At 47.8% G+C, this 17,878-nt stretch overlaps 1 protein-coding gene and 1 long non-coding RNA gene across 48 annotated transcripts; one reads left to right on the top strand and one right to left on the bottom strand.

The window, feature by feature from the left end:
* The first annotated feature begins 482 nt into the window (after positions 1 to 482).
* On the top strand, positions 483 to 4,727 carry LOC146423933 (uncharacterized). 3 transcript variants are annotated; one of them, XR_014847252.1, is made up of 2 exons: positions 483 to 722; positions 3,625 to 4,727. It is a non-coding gene; the product is annotated as an uncharacterized LOC146423933 (long non-coding RNA). The 3 variants fall into 3 exon arrangements; XR_014847253.1 differs by lacking the exon at positions 483 to 722 and adding an exon at positions 1,453 to 1,690; XR_014847254.1 differs by lacking the exon at positions 483 to 722 and adding an exon at positions 2,818 to 3,245.
* Positions 4,728 to 6,280: 1,553 nt separating this feature from the next.
* Positions 6,281 to 17,736, bottom strand: LOC146423932 (uncharacterized). 45 transcript variants are annotated; one of them, XR_014847239.1, is made up of 12 exons: positions 16,454 to 17,736; positions 16,222 to 16,358; positions 14,748 to 16,098; positions 14,430 to 14,541; positions 14,003 to 14,186; positions 13,800 to 13,901; positions 13,447 to 13,706; positions 12,175 to 12,216; positions 12,031 to 12,080; positions 11,772 to 11,928; positions 11,648 to 11,688; positions 10,926 to 11,544 (listed from the first exon to the last, which is right to left on the bottom strand). XR_014847239.1 is itself a non-coding variant. In XM_085044213.1 (10 exons), the coding sequence occupies exons 5-9, from the start codon at positions 14,297 to 14,299 to the stop codon at positions 11,664 to 11,666; spliced, it is 492 nt and encodes a 163-aa protein (XP_084900339.1). In that variant the 5' UTR covers positions 14,300 to 14,321; positions 14,430 to 14,541; positions 14,748 to 16,098; positions 16,222 to 16,358; positions 16,454 to 17,736; the 3' UTR covers positions 6,281 to 6,709; positions 11,653 to 11,663. The 45 variants fall into 45 exon arrangements, 11 of the variants coding, with proteins under 11 accessions (XP_084900339.1, XP_084900344.1, XP_084900341.1 ...); XR_014847241.1 differs by having other exon boundaries at positions 10,927 to 11,544; positions 11,864 to 11,928; XR_014847220.1 differs by adding an exon at positions 14,280 to 14,321 and having other exon boundaries at positions 10,935 to 11,544; positions 11,772 to 12,216; positions 14,003 to 14,038; positions 14,125 to 14,186.
* Between the last annotated feature and the right edge of the window lie 142 nt (positions 17,737 to 17,878).

Genomic DNA, 17,878 nt, shown 5'->3' with positions numbered 1-17,878 from the left:
CCACAAAAAAAACCACAAGTTATTTTAAAAACATTTTCTCCAAACCTTACTCCAAAAAAAAATTCATCACCCAGCAAAAACTACATACTAAACAAAAATCAAAATAAACTCTATTCCCATTTTTTCCATTCTTCTTCTTTTTCCTCATTTAAACCCCTTCTCTTCCATCTACTTTACCACCCAAAAACCCAAAAAAACCAAAAAACAACAAAACTCTCCAAAAAAACTCCACCCGGCCCCGGGTGGGGAACAAAAAAAAAAAACTACGTCTAAACAAAACACTTTTTAATCAAATTAAATAACTACCTTTCACCTTATTTTTTTCCCTTCCCCTGTGCCTTATAAAACACTCTGCGTAATTTTATTAAATAAATAATTTTTTCTTCACTTCCATCTAAAAAATTCTATTAAAAATAAAAAAAAAATATCAAAACCCTTCACTCTCAAAAAAAAAAATCTTATCATTAACCCAAAACACATTTATTGCCTGACCCCTCCCTACCCTTTTTTTCTCGTTGCAGGACACTACATTAATACCTGCAAAAAGAAAAAAAAATGTACAAAGCCTTCCACATTGGGTAAATTAATATCATTTCTTTCTCTTCTTTAGCAAGTCAAACCACCTGCTTCTACAGCACTTCTGAACTCCATTCTGACTCTTGGCAAGAAATTCTTACAGGCCTGACATTGTGGCTACAGCTCTGTGATGATCCACATGAAAGGTGGGTGCTTTCTTCAATTATCCTTTCTTCAATGCAACACTTCCTTTTTACTATCTATCTAGGTCATCTCCTTCATTTTCATAACTATATTCGGAAGGCACTGTGTACTGGGCATTGGCTATAAATGTCCACCCAGAAAGGTAGACAACAGCTTTGCTGCAAGGCAGATAATCTTTTCAATATTCCTGCAAGAGCTGGCTTGCCTGCATTTGGTAATTATGGAACATGCTTCAGCTACTCCAGCGACAACACGTGAACAATTACTTCTTACTGATAGTGAGGCTCAAAAACGACACTTCTGAAGCAACAATGCACTGCAGGCACCTGGACACATGTCCTTCCCTAAGGAAAAAAAACTCAAAGTTCTTTCCCTCTTCCCTGGCTTGCTGGTACCAAGCACAGAAAACTGTACCTGAGGGAAGCTTGGAAGCCTGTATCCTCTGACATTTTGCACTTGGTTAGAGCTTTTTATTCATACCTCTGCATACTTCTGAAAATTACAGTTCCTCTTTTACAACATAGCCAATGTCCACACTTACCTAGAAAGAGGCACTGGGATTTGTTTTCTGTAAATTCATTCAGGAAACTCCTTGTTCTTTCTCTCTCTCATTCATGGCCATAGTTTCCCAAAGAATATTTAGCAGGGCCTTTTTGCTTTGATACCCTCTATTTCATTTCCATTTCATTCCTTAAATTCTTTACATCCTGAAACTTTTTCTAGTACGTGGAAGAGCACAATCATAAATGGACAACAGAAAAATTGTAGAACTTCCCTAGCTCAAGATGTTGTTTTTCACTCTTTATCTATTTGCTCTTCCCATCTCATAGCTGCTCTTTTCCATGCACCTTTAAGGGCCTGCAATTCTCACTGCTGCAGAAGGACTTGTGAACTGCTACTTCCCTACCTTGCTCATCAGAGCACGGAATCCAGTCAGAAGGTGCTGGTCCATCGGTGCACAAACCTGCAGGTATGGCTAGAAAGAGTAGAAAAAATTCATGAAATACTTTCCCTTGGAGAACAGTTCCCATGCTTTGCAAATGTGGGTTCATACATAGAAATATTGGCACATCAAGTCTGTATCAATTTCAATACAGAACAGCATCGCTTTAAACTCTTGAAAACTTCAGGATTTGGATGATGTTGCTACCACTTCCTACATTACAAATGTGGCTATGCTGATCTCAAAACTGGTACACATGTCTCCAAATATTTTATCTAATACTGGACAGTACATAAGGTGCTTAGCCTTATACCTGCACATGCTTATTACCTGTGTGTGAACTGCATACCACGTGCATAGCCTGCAGAAATACACTTCAGGATTAATTCTGATTCGTAAGGCTCCGTTACATGAGCCTTACAGAACTGCACCTCATCAATTATCCATGTACAGAAATTTGGCTTTCAAATGGCCTAAGAGAAAAAAAAAATAGTTTTGCTAACTCTTTGAATGCCATGTTAAAGGAATAACATATCTCATGTTGCTGAGGAAACAGTAACTGCAATAACCATCCTCCCCTGTTCCCTGTATGACACACTGAAAGATGGTTCAGAAGGTTTACTTCAACCACTGTAGGAAATGCCACACAGCTCACATGGTGGCCGATTCTCAGCCTCTGTTCCACTCACTGTACCACTCGGCCAGATCAGAGAGAAGCAAGTAAAAAAAAAAGTAAAAAAAGTTTAAAAAATATTATCCCAAAGGGAACATTTGCAGGTGGTGGTTGTACAATTGTTCCATCTGAACGTGTGAGCGGCCCAGGCCACGCTTCTGATAGAACTGTTTGGTGTGGATGAACTCATGTCACTGTGACCAAAATATATGAGCAATACTTTGCTTCCCTTTATGCAATTAACACCTCTCTAGTCACCACAGTTCTGGTATTAGGTTAGCCTGAGATGCTGCCGTCTGACAGGGATCCTTCTCAAAACCTAGGGAGAAAACTCAGGTTTATATGTCAGCACCTTCACTGATGACTTCTTTAGAATTCAGTGGCAAGACGTCCTTCATCTATTTTTCTTATTTGCCACGTAAGCCATACAAGATATTTATTCTTTGAAATAGGACTCTGACATCTCTTCCCTGAAAAGGTTTTCATCATTGCTCATAAGTGTGATCTCCCTCCCTCTTCCTGCTGATCAAACCTGGCTCAAACCACTGCCTCTTTTCAACAGCTAGGAAATCCTTGCACACACTGGGCACAACACACCCAGGAGTCCAAGGCCAGCCTCAGGCCTACCTCCTAGCAGCTTCTGTCTGGCACAAATCCTGACATTTGCACAACTTTACAATACAAAATCTCACATTTCCCCATGGGAACCTGGGTGCCAACAATGGCTCTTTTCCACGGGAATGGCACATCACCACTCTCGTGTAAGATAGGCAGTTTGGAGGAATCCAAGTGCACACAGAGCTCTGCTTCTTTACACCTTTCATCTGACAGGATTCCTGCAGCATGCACACTTTTCATCTACAATACCACATTTGGAACCTGGCTGCAAACGGTGCCTCTTTTACACACGTAACAAACTTTTCCACCCTTCTGACCTGCACACCGTGGCAAATGCCTCCTCACATCATAAAAACCATCTGACAACACTTCATAACAAGCCTCAAGATACACTATATCGCCTCTGTGTTACCTCACTCCACTCAGTCAGGTTTTCTGGGAAAAAAAAGGACTGTTTGAACCTTTTACAAACCTGCTGTGGGACTAAGAACACCAAGCTATACTGATAGCAATCATAACAATCCATTCTTTACATTCATTTCAATTATTCACTACCCACAACAACACCTGTAACTCCTGCTTCAGGACACCACATCTATAGAAATACTGCACCAATCATATTAAAGGAAGCGAGGACAATAACCACATCAAATCTCTTCTTCCCCCACAGCAATGACCGTGGCCACATCTCCTTCTCTCTACCTCGAGGACACGCTCTGGGGAGTACCTGACAGCATAAGAGCTCTCAAGAATCTTCACCACTGTCAAGACAGCCACTTGACCCCAATGAATGCAGGATCTCCTGCAAGGACTGATGCTGCCACCACTGCAGCTTCTCTGCTTCCACACAGGGAACCCGGCAGAGCACAGCCACAACACCCTCTGCACGCTGCAGCTGGCCACAGCAGGGCAGGGTGGAGAGGGAGGCAGCAGCACTTTGGGGAGGCAGCAAAGAAAAGCCAGGAAGAACGACCTCTGAGCCAGGACGAGGCCAAGGCCCGTGGTGGCAATGACAGCAGCGGTGGAACTCCCCAGCAGCAGTGGAACTCCCCAGGTAACCGGTGGCAGCAGATGCACCCACGATAATCAAAGTGCTCCGGCTAACTGACCTGGCGCCGGGTCACCCACGACCGTACCTCCAAACTGACCCACTGTCACCACACCCTGCTGTCTAACTGCCCCAGCACCAGATCACCCACAGCCATACCTCCAAACTGACCGACTGTCACCACACCCTGCTGTGTTTGGCAGCCTGGTGCTTTTTTCCGTATCTAGAATGTGAAATTTCCAGACAAGGAGGTTGCTTTTTCAAAATTCTACATGTGAGGACACTCCAGTGCTTTTCCTCAACATGAAAATTATGGCTTTTGGATTTTCTTTATGCCCGTGACAATCTGCACACTTTTGGATTCTGGCTGCATCGGTCTGTGCACTCTATTGAAAACATTCTACTGTTTGGACCTTCCGAGAAACGGAAATCTTCCAGGATTTATGAAGCAATACAACAAAACCTTTTCTCAAAACTGTTTTCTTGTTCCCACCCCCTAAACTTTTATATACTTACACTCATCTATTTACATTATATCTATTTGCACTTATTATAGAGAAAATACTTACAAATCCTTTGACACTTATGGAACCTCTGCTAAGACACAAGCCACATATTTACAATGTTCAACTTGTACATTTTGACACTTCAATATCACGTCAGACTTCTACACTCTAACCATACACATCTACTCATATCAAACCTCTCTTTACATTAATATCTAATATCTGATTAGAGTTTGTACAGAACAGCTAATAGATCTGTTTATTCTTTTTTTACATTCTGTCCTATATATCATCCTGCCTTATAAGTTAAGCTCTTTCATTGGTTCATTTATATGCACAACACTTGTGTTTGCACTTTAAAATCTTCTATCTGCTTTGGCCTTGCATGGACAAGCTTATGCAGGACACACATTACTCTCTCTCCCTCATCTGCATGGTGCCCCAAGGAAGATTTTACAATAACATTCTCCTTTCCTTACCTACACTTTAGGTCCATTTCATACCCTCCATTATTCAAATCCTAATACTTTTCTTACTGCCTACAAGATCATTGTCTTAAAGGAACAACAGAAAAATTGCAACACCTCCCTAGCTCAACATTTCTTTTTCCTCTTTTCCTAATTGCTCTTCCCATTTCACATGTTGCCTTTTTAATGCATGTTTAAAGGACTGCAATTACCACTGCTCCAGAAGACTTTGGGAAGTGCTGCTTCTCCCTCTGGTTCACCGTGGAACAAAATCCAGACGCGAGATGCCGCTCTGTAGCTGTAGAAAACCTCCAGGTATTCATACGAACAATACACTAAATAAATGAAATTCTATGCCTTCAACGAAATTCCCCATGTCTGTAAAATCTGACAAAATACATTAAAAAACTCTCCTGATCAAGTATGTATCCATTTCAATGCTGAACAGACACACTTTGAACTTTTAAAAACTTCTGGCTTTGGTGCTACCCCTTCTTACATTACAAAAATAGCAAATTCTGACCTCAAATCTGGGTTCTGGGGGATCACAGGCAACTACACCACGGCTGTCACCAGCCCAGATCCTACCTAGGCCCGTATGGGATATAGGTTCACCTTGGGGTTAGACACAGCTGCTCTGGCAAAAATTCCTCCTGCAGGCAGAAGATTACATGGCAGATGTCCTTAGGCACACTCTGAAAGGGGTAGGTTTGGATGGGACTCTGGGATGCAGGGTGCTGCATCACCCACTGCCCTCAATACCTCTCACTCATCCTTCCTTTCAGCTAACGGGCCACGGCCCCCCACCCGCTCCACAGCCCCCTACAGCCCTGTGGTGCCAGGTGCTGCCCTGGACAACACAACACCTGTCAGCTCTGGAGCCCAAATCCTGGTTTTGTAAGCCTGTGGTGGGACTCAGCAATAGGGACTGGGGGCTGCACCTCTCCTGGGGTGACCTTCGGCTCCACTAACCTTGTGTGGTAACAATTCACACAGTAGCCAGGACTCTGCCCGTGTCCCATGGGTTCACCCCCCATCCCGGTTAGGGCTCACCGCTCCATACCCCACCTGTCCTGGACACGCTCTCACTCCCCCAGCAGAGGCACTACCCTGGGGCTCTGCACCCTGTAGACATTTACCTGTATCTCTCTGACATCCCCTGCTATGCCACCGCCAGCAACCCACCTTGGGACCAGGCTCTATCTCCCACACCTTTCTCCCTTCTGCTGCTCTCCATGCCTCTCCCACAAATGTTTACTAATGCATTCTATTGCTGATCAAACAGAGAAATAATTAACACATCCACACTTTTCATTAGGAGTTTATTTATTAAAGGAATCATGGGGAGTAATAAGCGAAAATAAATTGCATCAGCCTGCACTTACCACGCAGCTTTTCCTTGCTTAATAAGGTGACGCTGAACTCTCTCAGCAAGACTAAAAAATCCAGCTCTCCAGTTTAATAAAAGCCACCTTAGACCCACTGGGCCCAAAACCGTAAGAAATGTCACACTTGTTTTATAGAGCTCTGCAACTAGTCACATTGGATACTACTTTCGGGACTGCCACAATGACAGTCTTGCCATCCTGGGAAGCTCTGGCTCTGAAGAGCCTGCTTGCTGGCAGCTCCTGCAGCCAAAATTTATCCAGGGGCTTGATTATTGGCATCTTCAGCACCTTCATGCCACCCTAGGCAGCTGAACTGGGACACCCAGGACATTCCAGGCAGACGTCCCTGCAGAACCATTAAAATCATTCAGTACTTTGCAAAGCAAAGCTCAGAGGGCTACAAGGCATTTCTCAGGAAAACCCACCAAAAACCCTGAAATTTCAGTGCCCAAACAACATGCTTTTTGCAATGCAGCCGCAGCCCAGCTGATACACCTATCCACACTTTTCAGGCTGTGGATAATGCCTTCAAAAACAGGTTATCCCATCACCACCTCCCACTGACAGAATCCTTGAGGCAACTATTTGATTTTTCCAAGTTCAAATGACAATAGGAAAATTGGACAGGTATTTAGGATTTCTCTCAGCACACTCTAGCAGCTCACAATACCCTTCATGAAAAGAAGGTACTACCAAAAATGACAAGATGATGGATGGCAATATCTATCCGGTCTCACCAAGTCACAGTGACAAGATGCCAAAAGAAGCCCCATAGGGGAGAAAATGCAAGCACAGACCCTGGCTGCTGACACAGCCCAGAACAATGCTGAGAAAGCATCAAGACAGAACAAAATCCTAGCACACACACAACATCACACAGACACACACTGGACACGGACACACACTGGACACGGACACACACTGGACACAGACAACATCACACGCACAACATAACATGGACACCCACTGGACACGGACACACACTGGACACGGACAACATCACACGGACACACAGTGGACACGGACACACACTGGACACAGACACCCACTGGACACAGACAACATCACACAGACACGGACACACACTGGACACGGACACCATCACACGGACACACAGTGGACACGGACACACACTGGACACAGACACCCACTGGACACAGACAACATCACACAGACAAGGACACACACTGGACACGGACACCATCACACGGACACCCACTGGACACCACTGGACACAGACACCCACTGGACACCCAATGGACACGGACACCCACTGGACACCCACTGGACACCAACACCCACTGGACACCCAATGGACACGGACACCATCACACAGACACGGAAACCCACTGGACACGGACACCAAACGGACATGGACACCCACCACACAGACACGGACACCATCACACGGACACGGACACGCACCACACGGACACGGACACCCACCATCACACGCACACCCACCACACGGACATGGACACCATCACACGGACATCCACTACACAGACACACACTGGACACAGACAACATCACACGGACAAACACTGGACACAGACACAGTCACCATCACACGGACACAGACACCCACCACACGGACACCATCACATGGACACACACCACACGGACACAGACACCCACCACACAGACACGGACACCATCACATGGACACACACCACACGGACACGGACACACACCATCACACTGGACACGGACACCATCACACGGACACCCACCACACGGACACGGTCACCACCACACACACACGGACACCCACCACACGGACATGGACACCCACCACACGGACACGGACACCACGACACGGACACAGACACCATCACACGGACATGGAAACCACCACACAGACACGGACACCCACCACACAGGCACCTACACCCACCACACAGATACAGATGCCACCACACGGACACGGTCACCATCACACGGACACGGACACCACCACACAGACACCAACCACATGGACATGGACACCCACCACAGGGACACGGACACTCACTGGACACAGACACCACCACACGGACACCCACACCATCACACGGACACCCACCACACAGACACGGACACCATCACATGGACACCCACCACACACACACACACTGGACATGGACACCATCAAACGGACACCCACCACACGGACACGGACACCCACCACACGGACATGGACACCAACCACACAGACACGGACACCCACCACACGGACACCACCACACGGACACGGACACCCACCACACGGACACGGACACCATCACATGGACACACACCACACGGACACCCACCACCACACGGACACGGACACCACCACACGGACACGGACAATCACCACACGGACACGGACACCACCACACGGACACGGACACTCACCACACGGACACGGACACCCACCACATGGACACCCACCACATGGACACGGACACCCTCCATCACATGGACATCTCCATCACACGCACAGACACCACCACACGGACACGGACACTCACCACACGGACACGGACACCCACCACATGGACACCCACCACATGGACACGGACACCCTCCATCACATGGACATCTCCATCACACGCACACGGACACCACCACACGGACACGGACACTCACCACACGGACACGGACACCCACCACATGGACACCCACCACATGGACACGGACACCCTCCATCACATGGACATCTCCATCACACGCACACGGACACAATAACACGGACACCCACCACACGGACACGGACACCATCACACGGACACAGACACCATCACACAGACACCCACCACACGGACACAGACACCATCACATGGAAAACCACCACACGGACACGAACACCATCACACGGACGAGGACACCATCACATGGACACCCACCACATGGACACAGACACCCACCACACGGACACCCACAGGACACGGACACCACCACATGGACACGGACACCCACCACACGGACACGGACACCCATCACACAGACACGGACGCCCACCACACGGACACGGACGCCCACCACACGGACACGGACACCCACCATCACACGGACACAGACACCGTCACACGGACACCCACCACACAGACACAGACACCATCACACAGACACGGACACCCATCACACGGACACCCACCATCACACGCACACCCACCATCACATGCACACCCACCACACGGAAATGGACACCAACACATGGACACCCACTACACAGACACACACTGGACACAGACAACATCACATGGACAAACACTGGACATGGACACACACGCACACCCACCACACGGACAGACGCCACACGGACAAGGACACCATCACATGGACACCCACCACACGGACACAGTCACCACCACACGGACACGGACACCATGACACGGACACAGACACCATCACACGGACATGGAAACCACCACACGGACATGGACACCCACCACACAGGCACCTACACCCACCCCACGGATACAGATGCCACCACACGGACACGGTCACCGTCACATGGACACGGACACCACCACACGGACACCCACCACAGGGACACGGATACCCACCACAGGGACACGGACACCCACTGGACACAGACACCACCACACGGACACGGACAACCACCATACGTACACCCACACCATCACACGGACACCCACCACACGGACTCCCACCACACGGACACAGACACCATCACACGGACACCATCACACGGACACCCACCACATAGACACCCACTGGACACGGACACCATCACAGGGACACCCACCGCACAGACACCACCACACGGACACGGACACCCACCACACGGACACCCACCATCACACGGACACCCACCACACGGACACGGACACCATCACACGGACACGGTCACCCACCACACGGACACAGACAGCACCACACGGACACCACCACACGGACATGGACACCACCACACGGACATGGACACGACCACACAGACACCCACACCATCACATGGACACTCACCACACGGACACGGTCACCACCACACGGACACGGACACCCACCACACGGACACCCACACCATCACATGGACACCCTTCACACGGACACAGACACCCACCATCACACGGACATCTCCATCACACGCACACGGACACTGTCACACGGACACCCACCACACGGACACGGACACCCACCACACAGACACCCACTGGACACGGACAACATCACACGGACACACACTGGACATGGACAGGGTCACCGTCACACGGACACGGACAGACACCACACGGACACAGACATCATAACACGGACACACACCACACGGACACCCACACCCACCACACGGACACCATCACACGGACACGGACACCCACCACACGGACATGGACACCATCACATGGACACGGACACACGCCACACGGACACCATCACACAGACACGGACACCATCACACGGACACACACCACACGGACACAGACACCACCACACGGACACCCACACCCATCTCACGGACACCCACACCCACCACACGGACATGGACGCCATCACACGGTCACCCACCACACAGACACACACTGGACATGGACACCATCACACGGACACCCACCACATGGACACGGTCACCCACCACATGGACACACACTGGACACTGACCCCACCACATGGACATACACTGGACACCGACCCCACCACACGGACACACAGAAAATGACACAGGCACAGGCTGAAACTCCTCAGCAAGATTCCTACTGCAAGATGACCCAAAGGCTGATGACAGTAAAGGAAAGAAGCCTCCACAGCAATAGCACATGATAATGAAAACTCAATCCTGACCACAACTTACTGCCAAACTTATTAAGACCATGCTCAAGAACCTCAGCAGGCCTGCAGAAGGAGACAATGAATGCCAGGTGACCGTGCCGATCGCTCCTGACACAAAGGATAACATCTACACTCAAAGAAGGCCAATGACAAAAAGCTCATGAGAACAGGGATGTGGCTCAGAGCTGCCCTACCCAGCAAAGGCTCACCTGATGCTGAAGAGAAAACCTCTCCCTTTACTTCCAAAGGGCCTGTCCCACAACACTGCTCTCCTCTAACCCAACTTCAAATTGCCTCTTGTCATTACAAAGCTTTTTCACTTCTCCCAACCACCACTCCTCACACTTACCTTTCACTACACAAGCAGACACAATCCATCCTCGACACCGTGGATGGCACTGTGTTCCCTCTGGTCCGCTTCGGTGCCTGCAACAGTTCAAAGGAAAATTCAGACTGCCGTGACATATCCCAAAAGAGACCCCTTCTGCAACACCCCTCTCCCTCTTCACTGACAACGGGTATCATTTACCTCACCTTTCCAAACTTCAACTCCACACCTGCTCATAGTACCTAACACAACAAAACAGAAAACGGGACTAATGCCCTCAACAACAGCCATCCCCAGGCTCCTCCCCAACTCTGCCCCAGCTCACCTCAAATCTTCATCCAAATACAGAGTCTCATTGACAATGCATGCAAAATGAAAGCCAAGATGCTTACCACACACTGCTTGCCTGTTACTCACCCTGCCTAGATGACAACTCACACCCTGGCCTCTGTTCCTCAGCACACCTAGCACAGCGGTGGTACCTGCAAAGAAACAAAGCAAAAAAACCGCAGTCATACACTGAGAAACTACAACCTCCCCACCCTCACTGAACTAGATCACATCTACACCTTCAGGTTACAAACCCACACTGCTCTCTAGCATCCTGGGCCAAGGGATCTTCCAAGTAAACTGCCTAAAATGCAAAACTTACAATGCATTCTTACACTTGCACCACCAATTCAAACCCCACCAATACAAACTCATTCTGTCTGCCAGGCACTGCTCACCTCACTCCATCAACCTTCACTGCTCACATCCACCATTACTTCCTAAAGAAAAGAAAAAAAACAAAACAAAACAAAAAAAAAAAGAAAAAAAAAGGAAAAGGCTAAGAGCAACCCTGGAACAGAATCACCACGTCACCTTCCCCTGCAAACACAAACACTGACTGACCTCCCTGTGCAAACCCCCTCAGACTCTCACAGTATGGGCTGCTGTGACACCCATTTCATCCACCTGCATCTGAAACATTCATTACACAACTCAAAGTGCTACATGCTACCTTAACACCCACACACATCTTTCTTCAATCTACACATAACACTTACACTCTTACTACCCCCTACACCACAAATTACAAATCCCCAGCTGGCAACTCTCCTAAACATCACACACAGAAGGCCGGTCACCAGGAGGTAGGGGATGCTTGCAAAATCATGGCCTCCACTCCCTAAGTCACTCAACAAATGAACACTACACCCTTAGTCCTGTTACACCTACACACCACACCCCACAGCAGGGCAGACCAGTTCCAGGCAAAACACACACGTACACAAACATTAGACCCACATGCAACAAGGGGATGTGACAATGACAAAAAAGCTCTCGGCAAGATGACTGCAAGGATCAAGACGATGCACAAGGACATGACCCAGGTAAGACTGATGGCAAGCCAACCAGGCCCAAAGAACCCTGCCACAAGATGCTAACACAACCACCTTATGACAACCACGCCAGAACAGCAAAGACGGATGCCCAGGAATCATGAGGATAGAGACAAGATTCCGACCGTACGTTCTTACAAATCCTAGCCTGCTATAATGGACTGTTGCCATGTACAGCTATTGATACAGCTCAGAACAAGATCAGAAAAGGCATCTGACTCGACGCTTCCAAAGAGATGTCTTTCCTGTGCACACCCGAGCTCGGGAGACAAAGGTTCAAAGATATGGGCACCAGGCCAAGGAATGCAGCAATCGGAGATGCTGAGGACGGCACAGACATTTCAAGAATCCCCTCAGAGGGGTACGGCGGAATGTATGCGATGCAAGACACACGGAAGACATCAAATGCACATTACACAAGTGACATGACATGCACCGAGACTGCTCTGCCATGCACACATCTGCATTGCAATCAAAAGTCACGCTCTCCCTTTATGTGCCCTAAGGGGCCCTTTTTTCCACATCCCCATCTCCAAAGCTAATGCAAAAACCCCTCCCTGCAGTTCCCAGCCCGGCACCTGGCTTCCACCCTCTATGTGCCTTACAGCCCTCAACTTATCTCTTGGCCTTCCAGGGATGTCCATCCACATCGGGTGCCAAAGAACGCCTCCTCACCGTCTTGGAAGTTCCTGCCATCATCATGCTGTTCTGTTCTGGTCAGCTACAAGAAAGAAAGCCAATGTGTCAGCTTACTGGCACGTCAGCCAAAACCTAACGGTCCCTCTACTTGCTGCCTCCTAAGAATGCCTGGCTCCTCAGGACGAAGGCTCTGGCCACGCTCGGAGGCTGATGCTGCCATCTTGGGGCATACCTGGCTTAAGAAGAGACAGTCACGTCACTTTGCTGAAACTTCACTGCAACCTCCCTCCTCCTCCTCCTCGCCTCCCCCACTCACCACAAATCCTCACCCTTTGCCAAACCACATCCATCTAGGTCCATCTGCTTGCCACCAAAGCATACCTATACACTGATATACCTATACACTGACATGTATAATGCAAGTGGACTGCCTAAAACACACGAACAACAATGCATGCTTACAGCTCAGCACGCTGCCACATGGCACTCACCTATTAGTCACCCCACATAAACACCGATTCACCAAACTCACCTCTATTCCTCGGCACACGTGGGGTGGCAGCAGCACCTGCAAAGAAACAAACCAAAACAACACATTCACACGCTGAGAAAATAAAACATCCCCGCTCTGATTCAAGTACGCCACATCTACACCTTTGCTTTGCACCCCGCTGCTCTCTGCCATCCTGAGCCGGGATATCTTGCAAATGGACTGCCTACAATGCAAAAATACAATGGATGCTTACAACTGCACCACAGATTAAGACTCCAGCAATAGTAACTCACTTTGTCTGCCAGTCACTACTCACCTCCCTCCATCAACCTTCATTCCTGATATCCGCCATTACATCCTTAAAATAAAGACTGAAAAAATGCTGCCATACAGCCACCCTTTTACACCTCTCCCAAAAAGCCCTTCCCAGGCTAGAAGTGGCAAAATGGCATTGAAAGGCACGTACCGACACGGCGTCACATTGCTGTGATAGTTTCCATCTGAAACCGCTTGACCATGACCGCTTTCCTCAAGGGTCTCTCTTGTATTGGACAAGAGCAGTGAATGCTGCAAACCTCCTGTTAAAAAAAAAAAAAAAAAAAGATGCTTATACTTTCATCACTAATACAACTCTGGTAGCATCTAGTTCTGTTCAGGAATCAATACTCACCTTGCTATCCAGCACTCATCGAGCTCATCGACCCCCACCTGTGCCGACAACTGGCCACAATGCCATAAATGTAGAGCCAAACGTCCAGCCATCCCTTGGGTACCAGATGCCAACCTGCCTTGTAACTGTTCTCCTCTGGCCTCCTCCATTCCTGTCGGGTTTACATCCTATTCCTCTGCCTCTGGAAAAGAATGATTTGTCAAAGTCACACAGAACCACAAGGAAAGCTTAACCCTTCCAAAGCTCTCATTTCTCAATGCAAAATGTCTACAACCAAACAACAGCATGCATTAAGACAAATCACTAACAAACTGCAAGATGCTGCTGTAGCGCTCCCACCCTCTCCCCCAAACCCTGCGTGAACCGGCCACAGCTGCTCTATCCAAGCTATGGCTCTCATGGCTAAGTAAGACAACAGACTACTTGCCAAGTTTCTCTACTCCACCTACTCCTGGTCTCTTCCACAGGGCAGAGCAGTTCCAGTCTAAACGCTGACACAAACAACACATTATACTACAAATACTGTGACGCAAGGATGATAAAAAATGGCTCTGGCCAACAGGATGTCAAGGATCAAGACGACGCCAAAAAAGACGACAAATGCTATGGCAACGGTGCACTGAGACCAGAGGATGTCGAGGACCGATACAACACCAAAACAGACAATAACTGCTATGGCAACGGCGCACAGAGAACGGAGGATGTCAAGGATCGAGATGATGCCACAAAAGACAACAAATGGTATGGCAACGGCGCACCGAGAACACTCTAAAGAGCGAAAGAAAAGACTGTAACGCAGCAACCTGTCTTAAGAACTGTCAGCCACAATGACCAAGATGGCTGGAACATGATGCTATGTTCACAATGCTCCCCAGATCGTTATAAGCTCCGAGACATTACAACTCACAGCTGGAAAGGATGGATGGCAATACAGCCAGTAGTGAGGCCTCAAACCACATCCAACTCCAAACTTCTAATAAGCCATTGCAAGACAAAACCAAGAAGACAGATAAAAGAACAAATGATACCGGCATCAGGACAAGAAGTGCAAATATTTCAGAACTGAGACTTGACGGCCGACACTTGCAAAAAGGCCATTTGAAGGTAAAAGGCAGAGACGATTGATGCGAGAGAGCCCGAAGACATGGCGCATGACAAAAGACGCTAGACAACGTGACAGAGACTGGAACTGCTCTGCCCTGCGCACTCTATGCTTGCAATCAAAATACAGCTGCTGACTCTGCCTGTCCTAACAGGTGCCTTAGAGGAATCTCTTTTCCCATGCTCCTTTTCACATCTCTCCCAGCAATTTCCAGCCTGCTACCCTGCTATTGTTCTATCTCTACGTCATGGCCCACAACTTATCTTTTCCGTGACTGGCAACGTCAATCCACGCTGGACACAAAAGGACTCCAGCTCGGCCCTCTCATAAGGCCCCGTGATGGTCACTTAGTTTCTTAGTCGCCTATGATAAAGAAAACCAAAATCAATACACAACTTTAGTGCCTTCAACCCCCCCCATCCCACCCCCCTCTAATTCTTAACACCGTATCCTGCTCACACTCCTTCTCTCTATAACAATCCTCACCTTACTTACTGGAAGACTCAGCTTTGGATGTCATCTTTCACATCAGCCAGGTCCCTTTTATGACATGATCAATCGGCTGAGATAATTTCAACTATCATACTTGACACAATCTGCAATTTCAGCAACTTCCAATACTCCTTTAAAAAAAAAAAAACCAAATCACAACATTTCTTAAATATCAAAATTACAAAAGCACCTTACAGGCCCTGAGTGTGCAACCCAAAATCATCACCTTAAATACTCCCCATATTCAATGCTATCTTCCTCACCGTGTCTTTGAAGCCTCTCTTGCTTTGTGTGCCAAAACCACCCAATAAAAAAAACACTGAGATGGGCTCAAAGGTCCCCTTCGTTGAAATGAGAGCACAGCTCTGACCCCTGAAAACCCCAGAGAGGGAATGAACCTCTTTGCCAAAGGCTGTGCTTAATATACCCCTGCCTGGGCCCACCTCTCCTTCCCCGCAGCCCTGAGAAAAGGGAGGAGGTAAATACCACCTGCTCTAAAAGCCCTCAGAGGAGATGCAGCTGTTTGGCTCCTCTGACTTACATTTATGGTGAGTAAAAGGCTTGACAGAGAAGAAAACTCTTCAGGGAGATGACTCTCCTTATTTTTTAATGCAGCTACATCAAGTAAAAGGCCAGAAAGCCGGTAACAAATACAGCTTTGTGTTTTAGCAGCACACCTGCCTGTGTTAGTTGAATCACGTGTTGCTAATTTGCAGAATTATTCCTTGATAATTGATAAGTAGTATTCCACATGGGACTAAGTAGGGTGGGGAAGATTACTAATGATATCAATGTGTGACTCATTGGGACTCATGTGACTTTTATTGGGATCTCTAATTGGGGTCTTATGCATTATTTAAAAAAAGGGAGAAAAACAACATACTTTTGTGTAGTATTGGGGTTAAGAATGTGCAAAGCTTGCTCTTGTATGAGACTTCTGGTACCGGGGTATGGATCGAAGCACCTGCTGCTCCTTGGAATGGGGGGATCAAGTGGACAAAAGTCTTGCTGCTTGTTCCCTCCCCTACACAGCCTATTGTCTGCCCCTAAAACACCGGGGTGCCGGGCTTTCATTTCTGTGGAAAATAACCAGCCTTCTCCCCCACTGTTTTGAAATACAATTCCATTGGCATTTTGGAACTTGGTGTCCCGGCATTTTAAAACTCAGTTATTTTGCCATTTTGCAACTTGCTGTTCTGGTACTTTCAAACTGCCATTTTGCAACCTGGTTTGCTGATTTTATCAAATTTGATTTTCTATTATTTGGAAATTCTGGAATTTTGGAATCAGGTTTGGTTTGGTTTTTTGGGTTTTTTTTGGTGTTTTGGAACCTAGTTTTTTGTAGGCTGCTTTTGGTATTTTTCTAAGCTGGCTTTTTTATTATTTTGGGGGTGAGGGTGGGGGTATTGCTGTGGGTCTGGAGTGTTTTTGATTGGTTTTGGTTTTTCTTTGATTTGGGGGTCTTTGTGTTTTTCTGGTTTTCTACTATTTTTGTTGTTGGATGGTTGGTTGGTTGGTTGGCTTGGGCCTTTTTGGTATTTTTTTTGTTTGGTCACTTTATGATTGGGCTTGGTTTTTGGATTTTTTTGGGTTTTTTTGTTGTTTTTTTTTTTAAAGGGGGTTTGGGTTTTGTTTAGTTGTGTTTTTTTTT

Source organism: Lichenostomus cassidix, unplaced genomic scaffold (assembly GCF_008360975.1).
Source record: "Lichenostomus cassidix isolate B80296 unplaced genomic scaffold, HeHo_3.0 unassigened_scaffold_chr26, whole genome shotgun sequence".
In the NCBI taxonomy this organism is placed as follows: domain Eukaryota; kingdom Metazoa; phylum Chordata; class Aves; order Passeriformes; family Meliphagidae; genus Lichenostomus; species Lichenostomus cassidix.
The sequence above is the reverse complement of the archived record's forward strand: the minus strand, read 5'-3'. Positions and strand labels throughout refer to the sequence as shown.